Consider the following 25,133-nt stretch of genomic DNA (forward strand, 5'->3'; position numbering starts at 1 on the left):
TTACATTAGCCATTATAATCTTAATTTACGAAACCTTTTCTGTTCTGACCTTCTAACCATTATGAATGTATATTTTCCACAAGTCTCTGAAAAAAGACTTTGTGCTTATTTTTCTTCTATTTCTTAAATTTTTCATTTTGTTGAAATTATACAATTTGGGGGGGGGGGTAGACTTGAATCACACCAGTGATGCTAGGGGCTTACTCCTGGGTCCTGTGCTCAGGAATTACTTCTGACAAGCTTAGGAGACCATGGGATGCAAGGGATTAAACCCCAGTCAGCTGTGTGCAAGGCAAACGCCCTACCCACTGTACTATCACTCCAGACTCCTCATTATACAATTTCTATATTGTGGTTTCTATCTTTCATGCCACTAATTTTTAGTTTGGCAATCTTTAATCATATATACATACACATATGTATTTTATAATTCTATCAAAAATAGTGAGTTGGCCGCTCTCCGCTGAGATAGGACCCAAGCCATCGCACGGGTGCGGCCTCTCCGTTGCTTGATTCCGGAGGCCACCTATCTATTTTTGGCACCAGCAGCTTCTTGCAGAAATGTCTCTAGACTGTGAACTAATCCACAGTTCCATGCCGCCCCCAGAAGGGGAAAGGTTTTTCTCTCTCTGCTTTTCCTTTGGTGGGGCGTAGGGGGCGTGGTGATTGCCATATTATAAGGACCACTAAAGAGAGGTACAAGCTTGCAATGATGCAGTTTCTGGCAGAAATTTCCCTGGACTTAGTTAGTAAAATACAGAAATCCAAAACCCCCCACGCAACCTCATACCTCTTCATTCTCAGCAATGGAAAACAAATTATCAAATGCTTCCTTTTCAGCAGGTCTGACTTTGGGGGGGAAACTCCAAACAATAATGGTGAGATTTTTGTGGAAATGTTGGATGTAATCAAAGTAAAGAGAAAGTAAAGTGAAAATTATCAGCTACACAGGCAGGGGGTAGGGGTGGGATGGGAGGTATACTGGGGTTCTTGGTGGTGGAACATGTGCACTGGTGAAGGGATGGGTGTTCCATCATTGTATAACTGAGACTTAAGCCTGAAAGCTTCATATCTTTCCACACAGTGATTCAATAAAAAAAAAAATAATTTTTTTAAAAGTGAGTTGATAATAGACATGTAGCATAGGTTTTCTCCAATGCCACAGATGTAGATTTTCATTTTCCTATAGTTTATTTCAACATATGAATACTGAATTATTTAATTAGCAGGAATAACTTAGGTTCTTTTTGGGGGGAGGGGGGCGTTGGACCATATCTGCTCATAGCTTAGTACTTGCTCTGTGCTGAGCAATAACTCTTGGCAGGACTGGGGGGGGGGGGTGTAGATCAAACTGACGTGTAAGGAATGCCTTACCACTGTACTATCTCTCCCACCCAAAGCTCTGAGACACTCACAATGAATGAAGCATGAGTTACAGCCACTAGAGAAATAGCAGACAAAGAGACTTTAATTCACAGACAATTACAACTTACCTTACACTGATGGTAAACATTTCCAGGATATCTTTTCCTAGTAACCAGCCAACCAACATGATGATACCTGAAAGAGAATGAAATAGCTATTGTTCTCTTTTAAATAAAATAGCTGGCATAGAAGATATGAATGGCAGAGGCTCCCGGATTCATTTAGTCTAAAGACCATTAAAAAAACCCCAGCTCACTCAGCACCTCCCTGGAAATCTACCTTCTCTAAGTGAACCAACAGGCAACACGCCCCAACTGCACTAAAGGCTGCCAGCTCACGGTGGGAAGTGAGGGTCACGGCCCACTTTGGGAAACACTGGGAGACAGTAATAAACTGAGGACAACCAACGAGCCCCTTTATATAAGGAGTAAAGCACACCAGATTAGAACAGAATTTCACAGAAAGCCATTAAGCAGGGGAAATTAAATGTACATGCACATAATCATCAGCTTTATATTTTACAGCCAGCACTGCCACCCACCCCAGAGAGCAGAAAGCAGTATCTGAGAGGAGCAAGTATAAGCAAACAATACCAGTATTTTCATACAACTGGTGGAGATGCAGGCGGTCAGTAGAGGGGAGGAGGTGGAGGAAGCATGCAACATATAAGTCCTCTATTTACTATCGGCTTTCAAAAATGAATACTGGAGCCTTACTTCCTGTAAGTAAATCATCAGACAGGCACAATGTTTGTACTGTAAATAACAAAGTCCTTTTGACCTGGTTCCAAGAGCAAGGCACCTTACTGAAGACATCTACAATTGCATTAGCATCTGAAAATACTTGGATGGAATTTAAAACAACTTAAGATAAAGAACACTAAAAAAAGAAATGTATCAGACCCAAATTAAACAAACTAATGCCATACTCTCTTAACCTGTTTTTTTTTTTTTAAAAAAAAAAGAGGGTGAGGGCCAGAAATAGAGATAGCACATAAGGTGCTTGCCTTGCATAGCCGACCTTGGTTCGATCCCTGGAACCACATAAGGTAGCCAAGCCCTGCCTTCTGTGACCCAAAAACAAAAATAAAGGAAGAAGGCAAGGGGAGAGAAAGAGTGCAATACTACTTTGTGAGGAATAAAGAAAAACATTATCAAATTTTAATAAAGCAGTTTGGAATTATATTCTAGAATAACAGACATTTAATACAAGTTTTTTCCCTCATCACTGTATACCATAAATGATCCTAATTATAATATGATAGATTGAGATCTTATCCCAAATAATACTATTAGGATAAAAGAAACTATCTAGTAAACTATACCAGTGGTTGACAAACTACAATCAATGGACTCCTGCATGATGCTGTACATAAAGCTTGTTGGAAGATAGTCTTATCCACTACGTATTCTACAGCTGCTTTTGTGCTGATGGTAGTACTAAATATTTCCAGTAGGTATTGTATGAACCATAAACTTACAATAGTTTACTAAATACAAAATATTTTGTATATATGCAAACATATATATTTGCATATAAATCCCAATAACTACTAAAAAATTGGGTTGGGGAATCACAACTAAATAAAAACGCCACTATCACTATCCCAATTACACAAGGAGTTTTTACCAATACAAATCTTAAGCCACAAAAAAGGTACAAAAAGACCAAGGGGACTTGGTGGTCTTAAAAGGATCAGCACACATATAACCAAATGATCCGTTTCTCTGATAACTGGAAATAAAGCAAGCCTGTATTCACCTCTTAATGACAACAAACCCTGAAAACTGACGAGGATGCTGAAAGAAAGACACTTTTGCTTTGCAAAGATTATACTGGCATATGAAGCAATTCTTTTACTATATGAATACTCTCTGATTCAATAATTTTAGTCTCAAGAATTTTTCTAAATAAATGAGGAGTATCTCCAGTGAGTTATTTTCTCTGAAGATTTACATCATTTTACAAACCTCTAAGAGAAGCCTGATACTGTTTTGGGGTTCTTCTGTTCTTAGGGCCACATCCGACTGTGACCAGGAGCTACTCCCAGCAGTGCCTGGGATGCCATGAGGTGTCAGGAACAGAACCTTCTGCATGCAGAACATGTATTCCTCTGTTACCACTCCAGCCCTAAAATGCCTGATCTTATATATATACATACATACATATATACACACACACACATAGAGAACACTAGACAACTTTTGAATTATTTTAGGTGAGCACTTATTTAGTGACAAACTGTTAATGACAGTATATGTGAGGGGAAAGGGTAATCTATAACACAAGACTTTCATGTTATATAGAAAATTAGAAGGAAAATTAAAGCTCATAGAAACTCTCAATGGTTACAGAAATTACAAATTTGTCTTATCTTCTGAGAACAGGACAATATCTAGGACTAGATTTATAATTCGAGTGCGTGTGGGGTGGTCCACATCCAGCTATGCTCAGGAATCACTTCTGGTGGTGCTTGGGGACCATATGGGATGCCAGGCATCAAACCAGGATTCGCCACATGGAAGACAAGCGCTCTACTCACTGTACTACCTCTCCAAGCTTCCCTCTCAAAGCAAACCCAAGTAAAAACATGAGATACACATACTCACACCTCTCTTACCTATTATACCAAAGGAGTAAAAGGAAAGTTGTTTTCCCAGGAGATCCATGCTCTTCTGCAGAGGGGTTTTTGGTGCCTTGACAAAACGGAGAAGAGTGTTATCATGATTTTCTAAATTTATAAGAAATCGTAGGTGCCAGGGAGTCTGTTATGTGCCTGACACACTCAAAAGTGCCTCTCCCTATGGTAAAAGTTAGATTATCCCTTCACCAAGGAAATAGATTAGATTTCTTTTTTTTTTCCCTTTTTGAGGCTTACACTTTAAACACCATCTAAGTTCACCTAGCAAGGAATGCCAAACCTTTACACTTCAAAATGTCTGTTCATTTAAAAAAGTACATGCACCCAACACTTCTCTTTAAGGAAAGGTGTGCTCTATAGGAGTTTCCAGATCCTCCTTGCCATATCCCAAAACTGCTAACACCCCAAGTCTTTTACCCTGTTAGCAATCTGATCTGCTCTCTTGCTAAACCATTCCTTCACAGCCAAGATTCCTCAAATGGTTTTATACCTTATAAATCACAACCAGAGTCTTGGCAGAATAGATGAGAAATTCAAAAGATTCAGAGAAAACATGACATTTATAAAATACATGGGCTGGAGCGATAGCACAGCGGGTAGGGAGTTTGCCTTGCACACAGCCGACCCAGATCAATTCCTCCGCCCTTCTGGGAGAGCCCGGCAAGCTACCGAGAGTATCTTGCCCGCACAGCAGAGCCTGGCAAGCTACCCATGGCGTATTCGATATGCCAAAACAGTAACAAGTCACAATGGAGACATTACTAGTGCCCACTCGAGCAAACTGATGAGCAACGGGATGACAGTGACAATGACATAAAATGTAACTTTTTATACTAAGTATTTTATTTTTATTTATTTCTTTATTTATTTATTTTGCTTTTTGGGTCGCACCTGGCTATGCACAAACCCCTGTCAGTGCTCAGGGGACCATATGGGATGCTGGGATTCAAACCCGGGTCGGCTGCGTGCAAGGCAAATGCCCTACCCGCTGTGCTATCACTCCAGCCCCATATACGTAAGTATTTTAAATGAGAAAATCTCTGATATCCTTGATCAAGATTATTTTCCAGACTATTTTACTTCTAAAACCCATCCTTACTTTAAAATATGTAAAGATAGAAATCGAGCAGAAGATACATTTTGAGACAAATGTTTATTAATAGTATTTAAAATTGATATAATAAAGTTAACTTTTAAAAAGAATAAACACTGCAAACCTTTTTCTCCTATGAACAATATTTAAAATGTTTTGGAAAATTAACAATGTCAATTCAAGTCTTTCAAATTGTAAGCTCCCAATTGTATTAAGTAAAGTGAACAATATCAGGAATAAAATATTCAATAGTACATGAAGTAATCCAATAACACACTTGTTTTTCCAAATAGAAAAGCTTAGATTTAACAACAAAACTGCAAAAACTAAGTACTCACTTCTTCTGCTTGCATCATTTTAAAAACCTCCCCAAATTCAGAGTTTTCACCAGTTCCAATGACAATACCCTAAAAAGGAAAAACAGGAAAGAACAGGAAAGTCCACTTATAGTCATATAAAATCACCACTCTCATTCAAAAAATTAACACCACCCCCCGAGAAAAAATTAATAAGCACAGCGGGTAGGGCATCTGCCTTGCATGTGGCCAACCTGGGTTCAATTCTTCTGTCCCTCTCGGAGAGCCCGGCAAGTTACCGAGAGTATCCCGCCCGCAAGGCAGAGCCTGGCAAGCTACCCATGGCGTATTCAATATGCCAAAACAGTAATAAGTCTCACAATGGAGAGGTTACTGGTGCCCGTTCGAGCAAACTGATGAACAATGGGACAACAATGATACAGTGCTACCGAGCATTCTTTAAAGTCAAATTCATAATCAAGGTGTCTGATGTACACATCCAAGGTTGCCAGAAAAATTCACTTTCTTGATGTTACTACAGATCATTAGTACAACCTGTGAAAGAAAACTTTAAAGGACTAATATTTCATTAAATTTATTAGTAACTCAATTCTGATGGCTGTATTTTGTCTGTATCAGTATTTTTAACATATGAACCAGTCTTATATTCAATATTTAACAGTTTCTATCCCCCTCATATGCTACTAAACTGTATCTTTTATGTTCATAGTACATTAGAACTAAGGAAAAAAATACCTGAAATCAATCAGCAGGAATGACAGGTAGTCAGACTTTTGGGGGGAGAGGGGTGGAAGTGGAGGGCACACACCCATTGGAGCTCAGAACCTACTCTTGTTATTGGCGGTACCCAGGCTGGCGGGAAGGAGGCCATATGTGATCCTGGATCTGAACAGAAGTCGGCAGCATGCAAGACAAGCCCCTTAGTCCTTGTACTATCTCTCCAACCCCTGTAGTCAGAATATTAAAACCAGCACCATATGAACTAAATTTTACTGATACAATTATGCTTCTATCCACAAGCCACATTTCAGGGACAGTTTTTCCTCGGTCTCACAAATAAAACCAATGACCATGTCCAATTATGATGTTTCTTTGTTATATATTTTGAAAAGACACAAAATTAGCCAAAAGTGAAGGGTAGAGGTAGGAACCATGAAGAAAATGATTCAAAACAGGGAACTGCTATTTCTGATTTTTTTTTTTTTACCTTTGCTTTGCCACATCTGACCAGTGTTCCCATGAAGGCAATGTTACTTCTTGATGCAAGAGCTCCATTAGTTGCAGGGGGCTGAGGGGCTGTCACCTTCGAAGAAGGGGTTGTCTCTCCTGTCAAGCTGGACTCGTCAATAGAAAGATCCACAGCCTGAGGGAACAGAAAGCATTCTGTTAAGTTCAAGTTTAAAGACTCTGCTATATTTAATACCTAGAGCTTGTAATCATCAATATTTCCTCAAATAACCTTTATTTGTTATACAAATCTTTGATCACATCGACAGAAGACCAAAGTATAGCCATATTTAAAATGAAAGTTATGTTAACAAAATTAGACACAAAAAGTAGAATACCTAAGGTAAAAATAGCTTTAATCTCAAATTTAATTTCAACTAGGTAAGAAAAGGTATTAGCTGAGGGGCCAGAGAGAGAGTTAGGGTCATCATGCATGTGACCAACCTGGTTTACTTCCCAGTACCACATATGCTTCTGTGAGTACCACCAGGAATGATCATTAACATAGAGCCAGGAGTAAAGTCTAAGCACTGCCAGGAAGGAGAACATTTATCTGAATAAAGTTCTATCAACTCTATGATAAAATATTATTTCTTAATTTTGCTACAGCCAAGTTTCTGAATATCTGTTGGTGACATTAAAAACAACCATGGAAGAAAAATATGAATAAAGACTATAAAAGATATTAACAAAACAATTATTTTATCACTTGGGGCTCAAATTTTATTAAATCCTTCTTGCTATAACACATCACTATCCTAAATACATTAGCAACAATTTTTAAAATGTATAAAATGCTTCCATGGAAATCATAACATTATCTCCTCACTATGTAAAAGTTTCAATTCTAATGCAAATAAAGTCACAAACTGAACTATGCAAAATATCACTATTTTTTTACTGAATCATTTTGAGATAATTACAAAAAATTCATGCTTGAGTTTCAGTCATACTAAGATCGAAAACCCATCCCTCCATAAGTGCCTATTCTCCACCACCAATGTTCTCAGTATACCCCACACACACACCCTTCCCTCCCCCTGCCTCTACGGCAGACAATTTTCCCCATACTCTCTACTTTTGGGCATTATGGTTTGCAATTTAGTTACTGAGAGGCTATCGAGTTTGGTTCTTTTTTCTACTTTCAGCACATATCTCCCATCCTGAATGATTCCTCCAACCATCATTGACTTAGTGATTCCTTCTCTATTCCAGCTGCCTCCTCCCCAAGCTCATGAGACAGGCTTCCCTATGTGGAGCAATATTCCTGGCCCTTGTGTCTACTGTTCTTGGGTGTCAGTCTCATATTATGTATTTTATATTCCACAAATGAGTGCAGTCATTCTATGTCTGTCCCTCTCTTTCTGACTCATTTCACTTAGCATGATACTCTCCATGACCATCCACTTATAAGCAAATGTCATAACTTCATCTTTCCTAATAACTGCATAGTACTCCATTGTGTAGATGTACCAAAGTTTCTTTAATCAGTTGTCTGTTTCGTCTGTTTTTGGGCACTCAGGTTGTTTCCAGATTCTGGCTATTGTGAACAATGCTGCAATGAACATACAGGTGCAGATGTCATTTCTACTGTGCTTTTTTGCACCCTGGGGATATATTCCCAGAAGTGGTATTGCAGGGTCATATGGAAGCTCAATTTCTAGTTTTTTTAAGGAATGCCCATATTGTTTTCCAAAAAGGCCAGATAGTCGGCATTCCTACCAATAGTGGAAGAGCGTCCCTTTCTCCCCATATCCACACAAACACATCCAGCTATGATCTGGCCTTTTTAATGTATCAGTGGATGTTAGTAGACACTGTGTATTGGAGCGCAAGACAAGCACTCTATCGGCTGTACTATTAACCCAGTCCCTGAACTGCCTTTTAAACTAAACAGCAATTGAAACTGTTGCTGGTCTGTATACTGAACCTTACTCACTGTACTCACTGCTACTTACCTGGTCAGGTAAGATTTATAAAATCTGAGTTAAGCATTAAATAGCTTTCCTTCCTGCAGTGCTTCCTAATATACAGAATACACTAGAATGAAGTATAAATATAGAAATCTCCATAGGAGTATAAAACCAGCAGGGCTTGTTTAAGTGCGGTCCCAGCAGATGCTGCAAAACTACCATTACTCTACCATGCCTTGGATTTCTTATAAAGTGCCTCTCCATGCTCAAACACAGAGAAGGAAAAATAAAATAACAAGACTACATTGATAAGCCCTCTAAACAATTTTGATGCACACCTCAAAGTTAGAGAATTGCTGGAACAGTGTTCCCCACACTTTTGAATTCACTTTATTCCAAACTCTCTTTTAAGGGGTCTTTGAGACACATTTCAGGGGAATTTCTCTTCTACATAACTCCTCTGGGAGGGTGACACTGAATATTGTCTTTGAAGATATTTTATTCTAAATGTTACAAACCTCAAGCAGGAATAAACACCAATATTGGCCCCCCTATAGGACAAAGAGTATAAGAATAATTTTTTTGAAAAGAGAGAAAGAGCACAGCTTTATTTTCTATACTAACAATCTGTATCTTCAGTGTCAGCCTTATTAGCATAAAAGCCATTTGAAAGTAAGCTTTTCTGTTCAAATTAGGTATTTCTACAGAAAAAGAAGCACATCATCATTACATCACAGTCATCAGCCAATCACGTACAAATTGATATGGAAAGGAAGGGTGTGGCTTGATTTTTTTTTATAAATTATTAAACTCAAATTTCAACAATATGTCAGGGAAATCAGATCTAAATAGTATATCATATTGCAGAGATCTCAATTGTCTACTGAAGAGTGATTATTTTAAAAATTTGCCATGCTATTACATAAAATAAAGCCACAGTTTACATCATCTGTAAAGAAAGACGTCAGAGTCATTTATCCACTGCATTAATGAGAGAAAAAGTAAGATAAAATAAAATACAATCTGCAGGCTCCATGCCCGATGGCAAAAAGTTGAAACAGTAGACCTGGAGAAAGAGAGTAGATCTACTAATAACAAGGGAAACTGATGAGGCTTCACTGCTCCTCAGGCATTCTGGCAGAGGTGTGAGTAAGATACAACACAATTCAAAAGTCAGAACAATAATACGAATCAAGATGCATCTGAATCTATAATCTGAATATCACCTTAAAATAAAAATGATTGAAAAAAAATCACAGAATTATTCAATAAAACATTAGGTAGAAATAAGTGCCAAAGACACAAAGGTTTCCTGAAAGGGTGAAAGTGAGACAATCTTTTAAAATAATTAACTGATTATAGTGAAATTTTTTACTTTTGCTCCCTTAAATTTAAGATTCCTTTACTGTTTATACAAATGAAAGCAAATATAATTTTAAATTCTTCAGGAGCTCTATCATACTAACAATCAAAGCCCAATCAAACAAATACTACAAATTACTGAAAAGGATATTAAATGCATTTTATCTCATAGTAAATAATGGGATAAAAATTAACTTGCAAAAACTAACTTTCTGTTAAAGTATACAGATTTAACTGATGAAACTGCAATAATTTAAAGACCAGCATTCCTGTAATGGTTTCTTTAGGTTTTCACTAAAGCTGGTACTAAGAATTTCCCAAAAGAAATGCCAATTTTCCAATAGTCCTACCAATGTAAAACATAATCTTAAAACAAAGCCTCTACGGGCCAAAGAGACAGTACAGCTGGTAGGGAGTTTGCCATGCAAGAGGCTGACGTGGGCTAGGTCCCCGGCACCCATTTGGTCTCCCAAGCACTGCTCAGGAATGATCCCTGAGCAGAGCCAGGAGTAAGCCCTGCGCCCTGCCAGGTGTGGCCCAAAACAGATTCAACAACAAAAAACAAAGGCTCTAATTAAGTCTCACTGTGAACCTACCCATAGTCTTTTTTAATTCTAGTAGCTTAATGAGAAAATTTTTTTCTTTTTGGCATTTTAAACACCAACGGCATTCCTCAGTTAATACTGCTTTTAAGTTACTGAACTAAAAAAAAAAAGTCAATAAAATACTAAGTAGAGCTTAAGTTTATATAATCAGAGAACAAATATTCCCAGTGGTGTAAGAACAGCGGTTTTCTAAGCCATATAATGATTAAACTATCACAGAAATTTGCATGTAAAGTCAAATGCAAATAATTACATCAGATTTTAGCTAATAAAAATATTTCTCAATTCCATCAACATGAGTTTTTCTCCATCATTATTAATTTCTTCTGACAGCTAATTTAAAATCTCTATTTCCTATATAAACTGTTCTTTAAGTCTGTATATTAGCTCAATAATTCAGACAGCTTAAAAATACAAAGTGTTAGGGGCCAGGCAGAGCACCTGCCTCACACTTGTCCAAGCAGGTTCAATCCCTGGCATCCCGTATAATCAATCCCCTGAGCCCACCAGGAGTGACCTTGGCACAGAGCCAGAGTAAGTCCTGCGTACCCCCAGGTGTGGCTCCAAAAAACAAACAAAAAGGACTAGAGAGATAGCAGAGTGCTTACTTTGCATGTGGCAACCCAGTTTAATCCCTAGCATTCCTCATAGTCCCCATAGCACCACCAGAAGTAATTTCTGAGCACAGAACCAGGAGTAAACCCCTGAGCATCTCCAGGTCTGGCCCCCAAACAAAAACATTGACAGAAAAATCCACAACGTTTTAGTAATAAATCATGAAGGGGAACAATTACTATAAATCAGTTAATCAAACTATAAATCAGCTAATCAAGTTTACTCACTAAAAACTACACTTATGTCAATATAAAAACCTGTAATTCAGGAATAACGTCCCAGAAAACAGTGGATAGAGCACTAAAGATTTATCCCTTCATTAAACTAATCATTGGCAAAAACTGACAACTCCAGAATAAAAAAAAAAATAATAATAATTAGAAGAGCTGTCAAGGTGTAAAAATAAAAGGCTGAATTCTAGAAAGCAAGCGTATGGCACTTTTGTTTTCCTATCATGCTCCATCCACATGGTTTCAGAAGTCACGGGGACAAAAGTCTTTGTTTCTGGTGGGCTGACAGGTGGGCAAATGGCAAATAAGAGAACTTGTTCTTAAAATACAGTGTTTATGTGTTTTCACCTGCTCGACAGTCCTGAGGGCCTAGAGAATGAACCCGATTTCCCACCCCCACCCGGTCAGAATGCCCATCAAGGGATCTGCCATAAGTCCAAGGACATAACAAGGCAAACAGCAAATACAAAAAACACTGGAAAGGAAGAAAGTACAATGAAAATGTGAAGCATTAGGGCTTGGAAGGACCTATAATAAACACCAGGGCAAACTGTGTGCATGCATCCCCTCAAACCAGATGCGTGCACAGAAAGCTGGAGAGGACTGTAGATTTGTACCCATAATGAATCTGTGGGTTTGGTGCAAGCAGGAGATAGAGGGGAAGACAGTATTGAAGACAGCTTAGCTCTGAGTTGGAGAAATGTCCAAGCTCTGAAACAAACTGCAAAGACAGGAAGAAGAGCTTTACCCCACCCCTTCTGGCCTCCAGAGGTGTATGGCTGACTATTCAAATAAAACAACAAAAATTTTAGTGACAATATATTACAGGGAACATGACCTTTGCTAAAAAGGACCTGAACAAATCACCAGACAAACTGAACCACTGCAGTCCTCAGCAATCAAAAATAAACTTTCAGGCTGGAGAGAGAACACAGCAATGAAGGCACTTGTCCTGCATGCTGCCAATGGTTCAGTCCCCAGCACAACACAGAGTGCCCTGAGCACCACCAGGAATAACAGCTCACTACAGAGCCAGGAGTGAGCCCAGATACTGCCAGGTGTGGTCTACAAACAAACTAAAAAATCTTAGAGACTCTAATATTCAGAGAAATGACATCATATGCAAAACACCAAGTTTTCAACAAAAAATTTACAAAGCATATATAAAAAATATACATATGGGGGCTGGAGTGATAGCACAGCGGGTAGGGCATTTGCCTTGCACGCGGCCAACCCGGGTTCGAATCCCAGCATCCCATATGGTCCCCTGAGCACTGCCAGGGGTAATTCCTGAGTGCAGAGCCAGGAGTAACCCCTGTGCATCGCCAGGTGTGACCCAAAAAGAAAAAAAAATGTATATATATATATATATATGTATATATATATATATATATGGACCATTTGTAGAAAAAATAAATTGATAGAAACTATACCTAAGAAAAGCAAGCACTGAATAGGAAGACTTTAAATCAACTGTCTTAAATGTTCAATAATCAATTATAAGAAAGCCACAGGCAAAGGAAACTAGAAAAAGCAATGAATGAACAACAGATATCAATAAAGAAAAAACTTAGGAAAAAAAACAATAGAAATCCTGATTCCTAACGCAGGTAAGTATAAAAAAATGATAATTTCACTAGATGGATTCAAATGAGCACTTGAAGACTGGAAAAGTGAGATAAGCCCTTCTGAAAAACAGAACAAGAGAGGGAATAAATAAAAGTGACAAAGCGTATAAAATCTGTGGACACACCAGCAAACATATTAAAATACACAATATGGGCCTCCATAAAGGAAAAAAGGAAAAGGAAATGGGCTGGAAATATTTGAAGAGATAATAGATTAGAAGAACTCCATTTTGAATAAATAACAAACTCCATGAATTAAACTAAAATTCTTTGGAGAAATTTATATCAAGTGACACGTATATAAAATATCTAAGGAAGAAAAATCCAAGGTCTTGTCATTAACTAAATAATAAAGCTAACAGGAAGGGAGGTATTGACCTTTTAGAAAAGATTTTTATAGACCTACTAAAAGAAGAAATAACAAAACTAACATTCTTAATATTTGCTGTGACCAATTATTTCATTCACCCATGTAATGCAATCTATTATCTTTTGAAGAATAAATGTTACACAGACAAGAGTCCTTTATTCCAGGAATAAGTATGTTCTCCACATAGTTCCTAAGATTCCTCATGCTTTCCATAACCTCTACATAAGAAAACTGATTTGGGCTGAAGCGGTAGCACAGCAGGTAGGGCATCTGCCTTGTACACAGCAGATCCAGGTTCGAGTCCCAGCATTCTATATGGTCCCCCGAGCACCGCCAGGAGTAATTCCTGAGTGTGTGAGCCAGGAGTAACCCCTGTGCATTGCTGGGTGTGACTCAAAAAGAAAAAAAAAAAGAAAAGAAAACTGATTTTGCAACATAATTAAGTATACAATGACTGCCAAATTTTATGGGTGCTTATAAATGATAGGTAGTCTGTTCGTTTCAACAAGCACAAATGGCATGCTAATGAGTTCTCAGGGTCTCAAACTAGGTTCCTAACTCCATTTTCCACTCCTTCAATATATCCGACACACTGTAGTCAGGTTAAAGTAACACCCTTTTGCAAGCTGCACATGAGCTTTGAGTTTAATTCTTTGCCAATAATACCTAAAGTGTAATTTTATATTCTGAATCAGAATCCACTGGATATTTTCTGTTCTTAACATATTTTACTACAGTATAGATATCAGAATACTCAGTGATCTAATTTCTGTTCATTTACTCTCCTCTCTGCCTAGACTTTCTATTATCACTTCCAAAGCCATGTTGTCTGAAGCACTTTCTAATTTCACTTAAATCAGAAGCAACAACCACTTCCTTCTCTAAATCTCCAAACTCCATTCTTTGTACTTAGAGTGTTTTTTCATTCTATGGTGAATGATTTCTATGTATAAATAGTATGCTCCATATTCAGATGAATTCATTCAGAAAAATTCAATGATTTCAATCATTCTGATGTCTCTTCATGCCCGATACACATTTCCAAAAAGATCTGATTCACTGAGACCAGAGGAGAGTACTGCTAGCAGATAAGGTGCTTGACTTGCACACAGCTGTCCCTCAATCGCTAGCACTGCAGATGGTCCCCTAGTAGGACCAGGAGTGATTCCTGAGCACAGAGTCAGGAGTAAGCCCCGAGGACTGTCTGGGTGTAGTCCAAAATTAATAAATAAAGAACAAAATTTTAAAATATTTGATTCACTGAAGAGACACTTCAATACTCTATGGTACAGACATACCATTTATTTTTAAGGGTAAAATCCTAAGCATGTCTATAAATGTCATGTTTTAAACTATAAAACTGAATGCTCAAACAATTATATATTAATTCTTAAAACTGCTAATATCAGGGCCAGCGAGATAACAGTGAGATTAAGGAGTGTGCCATGCACACAGCTGACCCCAGTTTAATCCCTGGAAATCACATAGGTACCACCTAAAACCCAAATACCACCAGGAGTGACCCTGAGTACAAAGTCAGGAGTAAGCACTGAATTTGGACCCCAAACAACAACAAAACTATCCTGCTAATGTGGATTCTTTTATCTACAGCAAAATAATTTCACTTCTCCACAAGTAGATTTCCCATATGCTGAAAAGTGAATGTGGTTCCCACCCCCCAAAAAAAAATTCATATGCTAAAATTCTTACACCCAAGCATAAAAGTAAGTCACAAGAGTGGCTTTTCCAAAATAGTTCTTATCAAAGAGAACCCAGAGATATCCTACCCCATTTCAGGAAGAATTCCCTTCCAGAAAGCAATGAGACTACTGCTGCTTTAATTTTTGACTTCCCAACCACTAACGCTGTGAGAAATGTTTCTGTTGCTTCTATGCTACCCAGTCTGTGGAACTTTGCTCTTGCATCTTAAATAGACTAATACTGGAAACTTACCTCAAACAAGCGCAAGTCAGCAGGAACTCTGTCCCCAACGGAAAGGTAAACCGTATCACCTGGAACCAAGTCTCGTGCAAGTGTATGCTCCAATTTTCCTTCACGTACACTGTATCATGAAACAGACATAACCACGGATAGAAAAGAAAGTTAAATCATTAAAAAAAATTTTTTGCCAGTGGCCTTGCTTGAGGGAATATACATAGAATTATTACCCCTTACATGAAAAGAAGTCAAGTATAAACCAAGAAACATCATTTTGGAGCTCTAGGCAATTAAGATGCTCAGATGAAATAAATTTTAAAAAAGCACTAGGAATCTGGCAGGCTATTAAGATATAAAAAGGAAAAAAGAGAAGCAATCATCTGGGTCTGTTCGCGCTTCACAGTGTGAACTGTGCTTCACACAGACCTGCACACATAAAGAGAACGGGTAACATATTCATTCCTAAGGAATTTCAAAACCAAAACTAGTACTTTTAACTTTAACTTTACTGGGGATGTTGTGGTGGGAGGTGTCATGCCCAGAGTCACCGCTCGTGGTACTTAAGTTGACTATATACAGTACAAGGGACCAAACTGGGGTTGCCAGCATGCAAAGCAAGCACTGTAGTACACTCTGTCACACGGAATAGAGCATGTATTTCTCTTATCAGGTTACTGGTTAGTGAATTTTACCTTTCATGAAAATAAATCTGGCTCTACAGTGTAAAATGTCCCAGGGATCAAAATTCAGGGCCTCATAGACCAACTTCTAACTTTAAGTGTGTAAATCCATACAAGAAACAAAGATCATACCAATGGCATTCTGGTGGCATAAGTTTACTCAGTTCTTCGAGAGATTTTTCTGAGCGATACTCCTATTCAAAAAATACAAAACAGTCATAGTTAGAAAAACATTACAGACAATAAAATATGTATGCATAAACTATATTCCACATTAAAACTAAATACTGACTTCATTCACAAAAATTTCCCACCCCTTTTCTTATTTTTTACTTGCACTGAGTCCTACTCATAAAATCTTATCCCTTATAAATAGTATTATAGTAAATAATTTTGATAACTAAATAGTCCCAATTTACACATAAATATTTAATATTCAAACCTAAGGCCAAGTTATTTATAGGAAAAGAAAAATACTGACTAGTAAGTCCCCAAAATAAGTAATTTTCTCACCAAAACACCTTTTCTTTAAACTGATACTTTTGTAATTGGAAAAAGATTAAAATGTATTGATTTTATTTCTATTGCCATGTACTTTGTTTCCATCTTTTTAAGTTATCTTTAAAAACATCAAATTAAAAAAATAAACTTTAGATGCCAGGGAGATAGCTCAAAGGACTGAAACACAGGCTTCACACGTGGGAGCCCCAGGCTCAATCCCCGACATTACACCATTGCCAAAGTACCAAACTATCACCAGGAAGAAACCTTAGACACTAAGCCAGGAGCATTCCTAGAGCACAGCCAAGTGAGGTCTTTCAAAATATTCAAACAAAAAAAGGTTTTCCTCATGCTACTACCTAAGTCAAAGTAAGCTAGTTCCACAAACTTCCCTGCAGAGTTGTCAATATCTGAAATTATTTCAAAAACAAAGAGTAAATTGTCACTGTCCTCCTAATATGACTAGTCATAAGCAACCTTAACTTAACCAATTAACTAAAAACACCACTTTCATATTGGCAAAACAGATACCTACTCACCTGAACAAAGGCAACTGTAACGACGATAAGTATTGCCTAAAGAAAACAAAGGAATATTTTAAAATCAGACATAAATTCCATACTAATTATTAATCCCATTTAATTTTTTCAACTACCTGCAATCCCAAAATACCACATATTAAACACTGGGATCAGCTTCTTCAAAAATCATAACTCTATGGCTTGCCCCCAACCCAAAGGACAGCTCATCAACCTTCTTAGCCTCAAGATCCTTTTTCTCTTATGAATTCTGAGTCAGCTTCTGTTATGTGGGCTAGATCTACTGATAGTTACTAAACTTTTCCAATTACTCAACTTGTTAATGCATCTGAAAAAAATGAACTTAACATGTTAATATTATTACACTTATGAAAACTATTTCCCCCTGCAACCCCCAAAATTGAGAAACGTGACAGTTTTAAGTGTTTCTGCCTTCAACTTTAATAGGAATATCTTAATAGAAGACTAGGCTCTCCTATCTGCTTTTGCATTTAATCAACTGTAATGTTACTGATATTAAAGTATAAGAAAATCCAGCCTTATCCAAATATTGCTGGAAAAAAAGGAATACTTCAATAGCTTTTTTAGGCAGTTGCGGATATTCTTATCTACTACTACAAAATCAGTCAAGTATTATTTGTTCAAAAATAACAACCTACAAGGTAAACCTAAAACTATCAATGAACTTTCTATAATATGCACATTAAAATCTATTCATCTGTTTGCATTCTCAGGTAAATTTATACCACTGAAAATTGTGTGGAATCAAGCACTCGTCATAAAAATGTTGGCCACTAAAATATTTCAAATGTGGACACATTTTATAATAACATAATAATTTTTAAAAAACAGCCACATTTATTGATAGCAACATTGAATCTGATTAGACTTAATACAGAGAAAACTATCCAGCACACACAAAAACCCTTGCGAAATTCTAATTGTAACTTGATAGGAATTTGATTGTTAGTAACAAATTCTGTTTTTCTTGAAATGACAGTTTTCTCATTTTCAAAAACAGCCCTGAGCGCCACCAGGTGTTTACCTAAAAGCCCTGATAACCCCTTCCAAAATTCATATCTGTCAAATTAAGAGACAGTTAAATAATCATGTATGCCAACTAGCCACCCTTGAACATTTTTGCAAATAAAATTCAAAATTTGCAACTGAAAGCAGAATCTGATAATTATCAATGAAAATATTAACCAAAAAGTCTTGAAGAAACACCCAGACATTTCTTAATTTACTTTCCAATATTAAAACCAATCCTAATATATAAGATTGATCAAGTTAAAAAAATATTTAAAATGTTTTACTTACCACAGTGATACTGACAGCATCATCAAACTGATGCATTAAAATACTGATGACTGCTGAGACCAGAAGCAGCATAATAAGGGGATTTTTAAACTGAAAACAGAAACAAGTAAATTTTCAATCATTTTACTTGAATGGCACTTCTATTTCATTATAGAAAACTCTTTCAAAAGAAAATCCTATTGGGGCACAATTACAAAATTATAAATATCTACATTTAATTAAAAAATCTCTTTAATCAAAAGATAAGTGTTAACTATATTTGAAATGCACTATTTCATAACAGCTCCTTTTCAGAAGAAAATAAAATCAATACTTAAAACTATGAAATTACTAAGTTCTTACAGTACAGGTACATTTTATAGCATAATAATTTAATAAATATTGCAGTGGTATTGAATTTATAGAGGCTAGAATATTATTTCTTTATTAAAGATCATTATTTACATGTTACTGAGAGTTGAGTTTCAGACATGTAATGTTTCAGCACCAAATCCTCCACCAGTATCAACTTCCCTTTACCAGTGTCCCCACAATTCTTCCTCTCCCCCCAACTGCACCCCCCACACACAAATACAACTTGCCACATTATCAGGAATATTTTTAAGTTTGGTAATAAAATTATGTTGAAGCTAAAAATTAATGTTAAACACTGAGGACAAAATGCCTAAATCATGAGATTTTAACATACCTAAACATTCCTGTACAAGTATAAATTATAATCCTGAGATCAGACCACACTAACACTGGAATAACCCTCCAGGGCAGCTCTGAGGAGACAGACCCTATTCACAGAGAATGTTAAAAATATTCCCATTCCAGGTTTTCTGCTATCTCACAGAGACAGCTAACGGTTGCTCAAGGAAAGAACCAAATCACCAAAACAATCAACAACCAAGCTATCAAATGCTTCCAGCTGGGCTCCTATTACTCAAAGATCAGAGAGCTCTGCTGCCAGAATCTCCTCCTCTGATAAAATGTTGCCAATTGTTACCAAAGTTGCAAAGCAACTAGGCTGCAAAGAATTCATTCCAGCTGCGAGCCCAGCACCCTAGACACTGGTGCCAGTGCTAGATGCTACCACCTCCCACTCCCTCCCATCCTCTGGCTCAGTGTTTCAGCCCAGCTTCCCATCAGAATCCTGTGACGTACTCCTGACAAATGCCCAGATTCACACCAGACCAATTAAATCACGATCTCTGGGCAGAGGCCCAGATTTCAACAATTTTCAAGTTTTCCTCAAGTGCTTCTAATGCATAAAGCAGAGGTTCTCAAACTTATCTGGCCTACTGCCATCCCCTTTTAGAAAGGAACTTACTTAGCAGCCCTGTGGAAATCTACCTTCTTTAAATGAACAAATAGAAAATGTCACCCCATTCCACCGTCCAAATGCATTGGATGGTTTCACTGGGATAAAGCACTGAAAAATAACTTCCAGCAAAGTAAAATTACAATTGCAACTAGTTGTTCAAGGCTGACAAACCACACACTTGAGTCAGAGTACCTGTGAGTGAACCCAGTCCTGCACTTAGGTGCGGCCCTCCTATCTTTCTAAACCTGTGGCTCCTCATCTGGTAAAACAGTATCATATACCAGAGACTGCAGAAAAGATTAAGACTGTGTATTAATACACCATGTAAACCGTAAGACCCTTCAGCATCACATTCTGACTGCGAGGTCCATGGCTTTTTCAGATTTTTCCCTTAAAAACCTGTGCCATCAAGCACACCTCTGGAGAGGTGACCCATTCCAGTGCCTGCAGAGCATGTTCAGTGCCTCTGAAATGCTGCCCAACATGTGAGGATTGCCACTCGCCATTTACTGTTGTTGTGTAAGCTTAACTATATATTACCATTATCAATTCATCTTCACAGCTAACCTACAATGCAATCCAACAGAATCAATAAAATAAAAAACATTAAATCATTATAGCTAATGATAAATCAAATCTTTTTAGTTTATAAATCCAGAATACACTTCATGACGTTTCAGATAATACAGTATTGTCGAGAGTGTGAGGATTAAAGCATATTAAAGGGAAAAAATAATCTTTGAGTAAGTCTTAAGACATTGATAAAATATAATTTAAAATCACTAACATCTATTAATAGCTTTATATTTCTTAAGATTATCCACATTTTACAGAGACGGCTCAGAGGATAATAAAAGTAGAATTGATATCTAGCCAGTCTATAACAAATTTTCTCTTATATTTTTCTATATTATTTTCACTAATTTTCTAAACTGGTCATTCTGCTTTTAAAAACTATGTGTATCCCTAAAATAAAGGCATTTACTAAAGAAATTACTATTATTACCTCCATGGGGTATATGTTCATGGGTGTATGCTAAAAAGATTTGTGTGCTAAACAGTATAGAAATTCCAACCTTTAAGATTAAATATAATATAAATTTTCTTTTTTCTTTTTTTTTGCTTTTTGGGTCACACCCAGCGATGCTCAGGGGTTACTCCTGGCTCTGCACTCAGGAATTACTCCTGGCGGTGCCAGTGATGCCGGGGATCAAACCCGAGTCAGCCATGTGCAAGGCAAATACCCTACCCGCTATACTGTCACTCCGGCCCTTAAGTATAAATTTTCAAAATGAGTTTGATTAGCCAGTAGGGAGTGAGGACTGGGAGAGAACTTTGGGTCATAGGAAGAAGGACATGGACACTGGTGGTGGATTTGGAGTTGGAACAATGTAGCCTGAAATGCTATTATTAACACTACTATAAATCAAAGTGCCCAAATAAAAATATTTTTGGAAAAAAAAATTCAACCAATGTAATTCACTATTACATTAAATTCTAACAAAAGGACATTTTTACATAAAATACATTTCAAAATTCTTCTTTTTCTCTGTAAATAACTTGACAAAAGTAAGCTACTACACTAACAGAAGCACATATAATTACACAGGGGAAGAGCTTCGAAAATATCCCACCTGAGAAATATACTTCTTCCATAGTGGTTCGCCTTCACTGATGTCAAACTCATTCCAGCCATGGAACGCTCGCCTATGACTGACTTCACTTTTGTTCAGGCCATTCTGAAGATCAGCCTATTAGATTTTACATATGAAAGTAATTGAAGATGTTAGAGAATAACAAAGCAGCACTTACTGTATGATCACACTGACCAGAACCTAAACAGGCAAAAGTACTCTAAAGTGAAAGAAAGCATAGCAGTGATTGTATGGTGCCCAGAGTAATATTCTGGGAGGGTTTAATTACAGTGGGATATGGGAGGACTTTTATGACTAATTTTTTAAGAGTTATATATTTTAGTTGTGGTGGAAGTTATACTTCAGAAGGAAAACTATGTGTAATATGGGTATATTCTATTTTATGCAAATTACTTTTTTTCTTTCTTGGGTCACACCTGGCGATGCACAGGGGTTACTCCTGCCATTTGCACTCAGGAATTACTCCTGGCTAGGCTCAGGGGACCATATGGGATGCTGGGAATCGAACCCGGGTCAGCGGCGTGCAAGCAAACGTCCTCCCCACTGTACTACCGCTCTAGCCCCGCAAATTACATTTTAATAAAACTTTGGGGTCTTATTTAATGTAAACAACACAATAGAGCTGATTAAACTAAAAACTTATGATTGGCTATGGGGCAAAAGAAAAAGCACAAGGCAACCTCAAGATTTTAGGGAAGAAAATATCAATGCAATTCAATTAGCTTTTTGTTTTCTTTGTTATTTTGTTGTTTTCTAAAATTAGTTCCTCCAGAAGAGCATTCAATAACTATGCCTTGTTCTCAGCAACCCAAACCCTGAGGGTTGGATTACTTTTTGCTCTTCAGTTGTCTCATAATTTCAAGCAGAAAATTTTAAATTCCTAAATTAACTGAAAATAATGAACATACTTTAGACTCTATGAACACCATCTACATGTTCAGTCGCTATTTCTTAATATTTATCATTACAACTATTGTTCAAGAAAAAATTACCTGTACCCCTAAAATAATTAGCTTTTCTAGTTAAAAGTTTTATAATAAAAGTTTAAAAATAAACCACAACACTTAATAATCCATTTCAAAACAATAAAAATACAACAACAAAAACAGCCAGAAGATTTTCTAATGTCATCATTAAACCATACCGTTTCTTTCTTTAGTGGGTGTGGGTAAGGATATTTAGGGGTGCTCCGTGGACCATGTGGTACACATGAGCTCCAGCCCTCTGAGCCATCTCCCTGGCCCAAAACACGTAAATCCTGAAGGAAACTTTTAAAATATTCTCCTTAAGCTGTACTTTTTGAAATTAAGAGATTCAGGTGGCTACAAACAGTATTGCAGGTAGCGCACTTGTCTTGTAGGCAGCTGACCCGAGTTCAATCCCCAGCAATCCATATGTTCCCCCAAGCTTAATTTAATATATTAAATTCCTTAAAGAGTTAATTTATAGCTCTAAACTAATACTTAGCTTTTACTCTAGCTTAGAAAACAATTATTTTAAAAACCCCCTAACCCTACTTAAGTTAATAATTTACTTTCCTAATCCAACTAATCCTTACATAGCCAATAATCTAGAACAGCACTGTCCAATTATGTAATAGTCACACTGTTACTTAAATTTTAAAACAAATTCAGAGTCAAGGAGAAAGTATGGGGTTAACCCTTGCCTTGCACACAGGTGACCCTGATTTGATTCCCAGCATCCCATATGGTCACCCAAGCAGCACCAGAAGTGATTCCTGAGCTGAGTCAGGAATAAACACTGAGTAGAGCTGGGTGTGGCCTTCAGCACTCCACACACACATCAAATAAAATCAGGTTCAGTGAATTCATACTACCATATACTATCTAAACTTCACGTATTCAACAATAGTATTTATCTAGTGGCTATAAATTGGCATTGCACAACCTTTCTTGAATCAGAGAATATTCCATTGGACATAGTGTTTCAGTGGCTTGCAGAGTCTAAGTGAATCATTTAACTATCTCCTCCCATCTTCCCCACCAAACACTTACTTGGAGAATGCTTGCAACCTCACTGACTGGTAGTTCACTTGCTTTTTTTGATGTCAACACAGGAATCATTGTTTCATTTTCACCATTGGGTATTTTTTGAAAACGTGCAACCTAGGAAATGAAATCAAAGCAAAAGCATTTGAATACAACAAAATTTTCAACTGCAGTCTGGAATAAATGAAAACCAGATATTCACAGAAATTTGTTTTCCACAGTTAGAAAACAAATTTTTCCGGAATATCTAGTCCTAAAACAATTTTATATTAACCATGTGCTATTTTCCAAAAAGCACACTTTAAAAGTTAAGTCATTTGTACCAGTTAGAATAACAAAATAATTTTCACATTAAATAATTAAGATACTATTTCTACACAAATGCAGACAGTAAAAAGCAAAGCAGACTACCCAGCAAATCCTCACGATGACCCTAATCAGAATCATCTGAACTAATTAATGTTTAACAGGAGGGGTAGGGAACAGCTAAGTTCTCTCTACTTTACTATCCTGTGCGTCAACTCATTTTTTCCCCATGCAGAAAGGGCGCCTGGCTACTCCACACCAGCACCGTGAGGGCAAATCTATTCCCAATTAAGCGTTAACACAAAAAGCAGACACGGAGATGCCACAAAGGTTAGCACAGAGGTTGTGAGCGAGCAGAGTCAGTCCGAGAAGGCGGCACCTACGAGCTCTGCTTCACCAGCCAGTATCTAGAAAAACATTGGCAATTTCAGAAATTCCCAGTCCAGACCTGTCCTGAGTCCTATGCTGAGAACCTGTACAGACAACAAGTTTTGAAGGTAGAAGAAAGTGAGACCAACGTGTCCCATTCCTGACACACTTGTGCTGACTGAAGCAATGATGGAGCTGAAGGGCCCTCCTGCTGCCAGGTGGAATTTTTTCAAGCTCATTGGCCAGGACTTGTAGGAAAAAGTATTTCCCAAACATTGTGGGGCAATATTTCTTTAAAACAAATGAGACAAAAGAATCAGCTAATCCTATTATGAGTATAATAATCTATTCATTAAAAAAAATTAGGGGGTTTTCTCCAAAAATAGTGAATTGCTGTGGAAAAAAGTTTCGGTGTGCCTGAGTCCTGCAACAATCCAGTGTTTTCTAGTAACATTTAGTGAGAGGCATGGCTGAATAGTTAAAGAACCTTAAAGAGCAGAAGTATTTTTCCACTTTTAATAAGATACAAGCAGTCAAATATTCTGAAGAAGTTGAAGACAAATTACCCCTATTTCATCAAAATAAAGTCCTGAAATTATTTGACAGAAAAGGGGTTATTATAAAATTTCAGGTCAAGAGAATTCTACTTAGGAGATCCCCTCATACCACGGGAGGCATCTTGCCCTTCCCCCCATATCCTAAATAAAATATTGTCTAAATCCGGGGGAAACGTCCCCACCCCCCACCCACACAAACCCTTTTGGGTCAATTCCTAATAAGGATTTTCTAAGTTTCACTGGCAATCAGAAAGACATCTTATAACCACATGAAAGATATCTAAAGATAAAATCAAGTAGTGTGCTAGGAATTCAATTGGAAAGACACATTTAACAGAGAATAGGAAAACAGCTTAAGAACTCTCAAACCATACAGTGCCATTATACAAATGTAGGGAAGATAAATACAAGCAAAGAAAGCACAAAGTGACACTAAAGTTCCAGCTTTTAAATCAAGTATCACGAGATAGAGAAGCAAAGGCAGCACCATGACAGGCTTGTAAAGAAGCCAGAAGAAGCTAAGC

At 37.2% G+C, this 25,133-nt stretch overlaps 1 protein-coding gene across 2 annotated transcripts in view; it reads right to left on the bottom strand.

Moving 5' to 3' along the window:
* ATP2C1 (ATPase secretory pathway Ca2+ transporting 1) overlaps positions 1 to 25,133 on the bottom strand; it is a 126,569-nt gene that overhangs the window by 39,060 nt on the left and 62,376 nt on the right. For both annotated transcript variants that reach the window (XM_055134604.1, XM_055134605.1), the window contains 10 exons: positions 23,384 to 23,494; positions 21,348 to 21,464; positions 18,405 to 18,494; positions 17,085 to 17,120; positions 16,177 to 16,238; positions 15,380 to 15,488; positions 6,684 to 6,839; positions 5,498 to 5,566; positions 4,046 to 4,121; positions 1,494 to 1,560 (listed from right to left, as the gene is read on the bottom strand). In XM_055134604.1, the coding sequence (XP_054990579.1) occupies positions 1,494 to 1,560; positions 4,046 to 4,121; positions 5,498 to 5,566; positions 6,684 to 6,839; positions 15,380 to 15,488; positions 16,177 to 16,238; positions 17,085 to 17,120; positions 18,405 to 18,494; positions 21,348 to 21,464; positions 23,384 to 23,494 (893 nt within the window). The remainder of the gene's footprint in view (positions 1 to 1,493; positions 1,561 to 4,045; positions 4,122 to 5,497; positions 5,567 to 6,683; positions 6,840 to 15,379; positions 15,489 to 16,176; positions 16,239 to 17,084; positions 17,121 to 18,404; positions 18,495 to 21,347; positions 21,465 to 23,383; positions 23,495 to 25,133) is intronic.

This window comes from Sorex araneus, chromosome 4 (assembly GCF_027595985.1).
Source record: "Sorex araneus isolate mSorAra2 chromosome 4, mSorAra2.pri, whole genome shotgun sequence".
Lineage (NCBI taxonomy): Eukaryota > Metazoa > Chordata > Mammalia > Eulipotyphla > Soricidae > Sorex > Sorex araneus.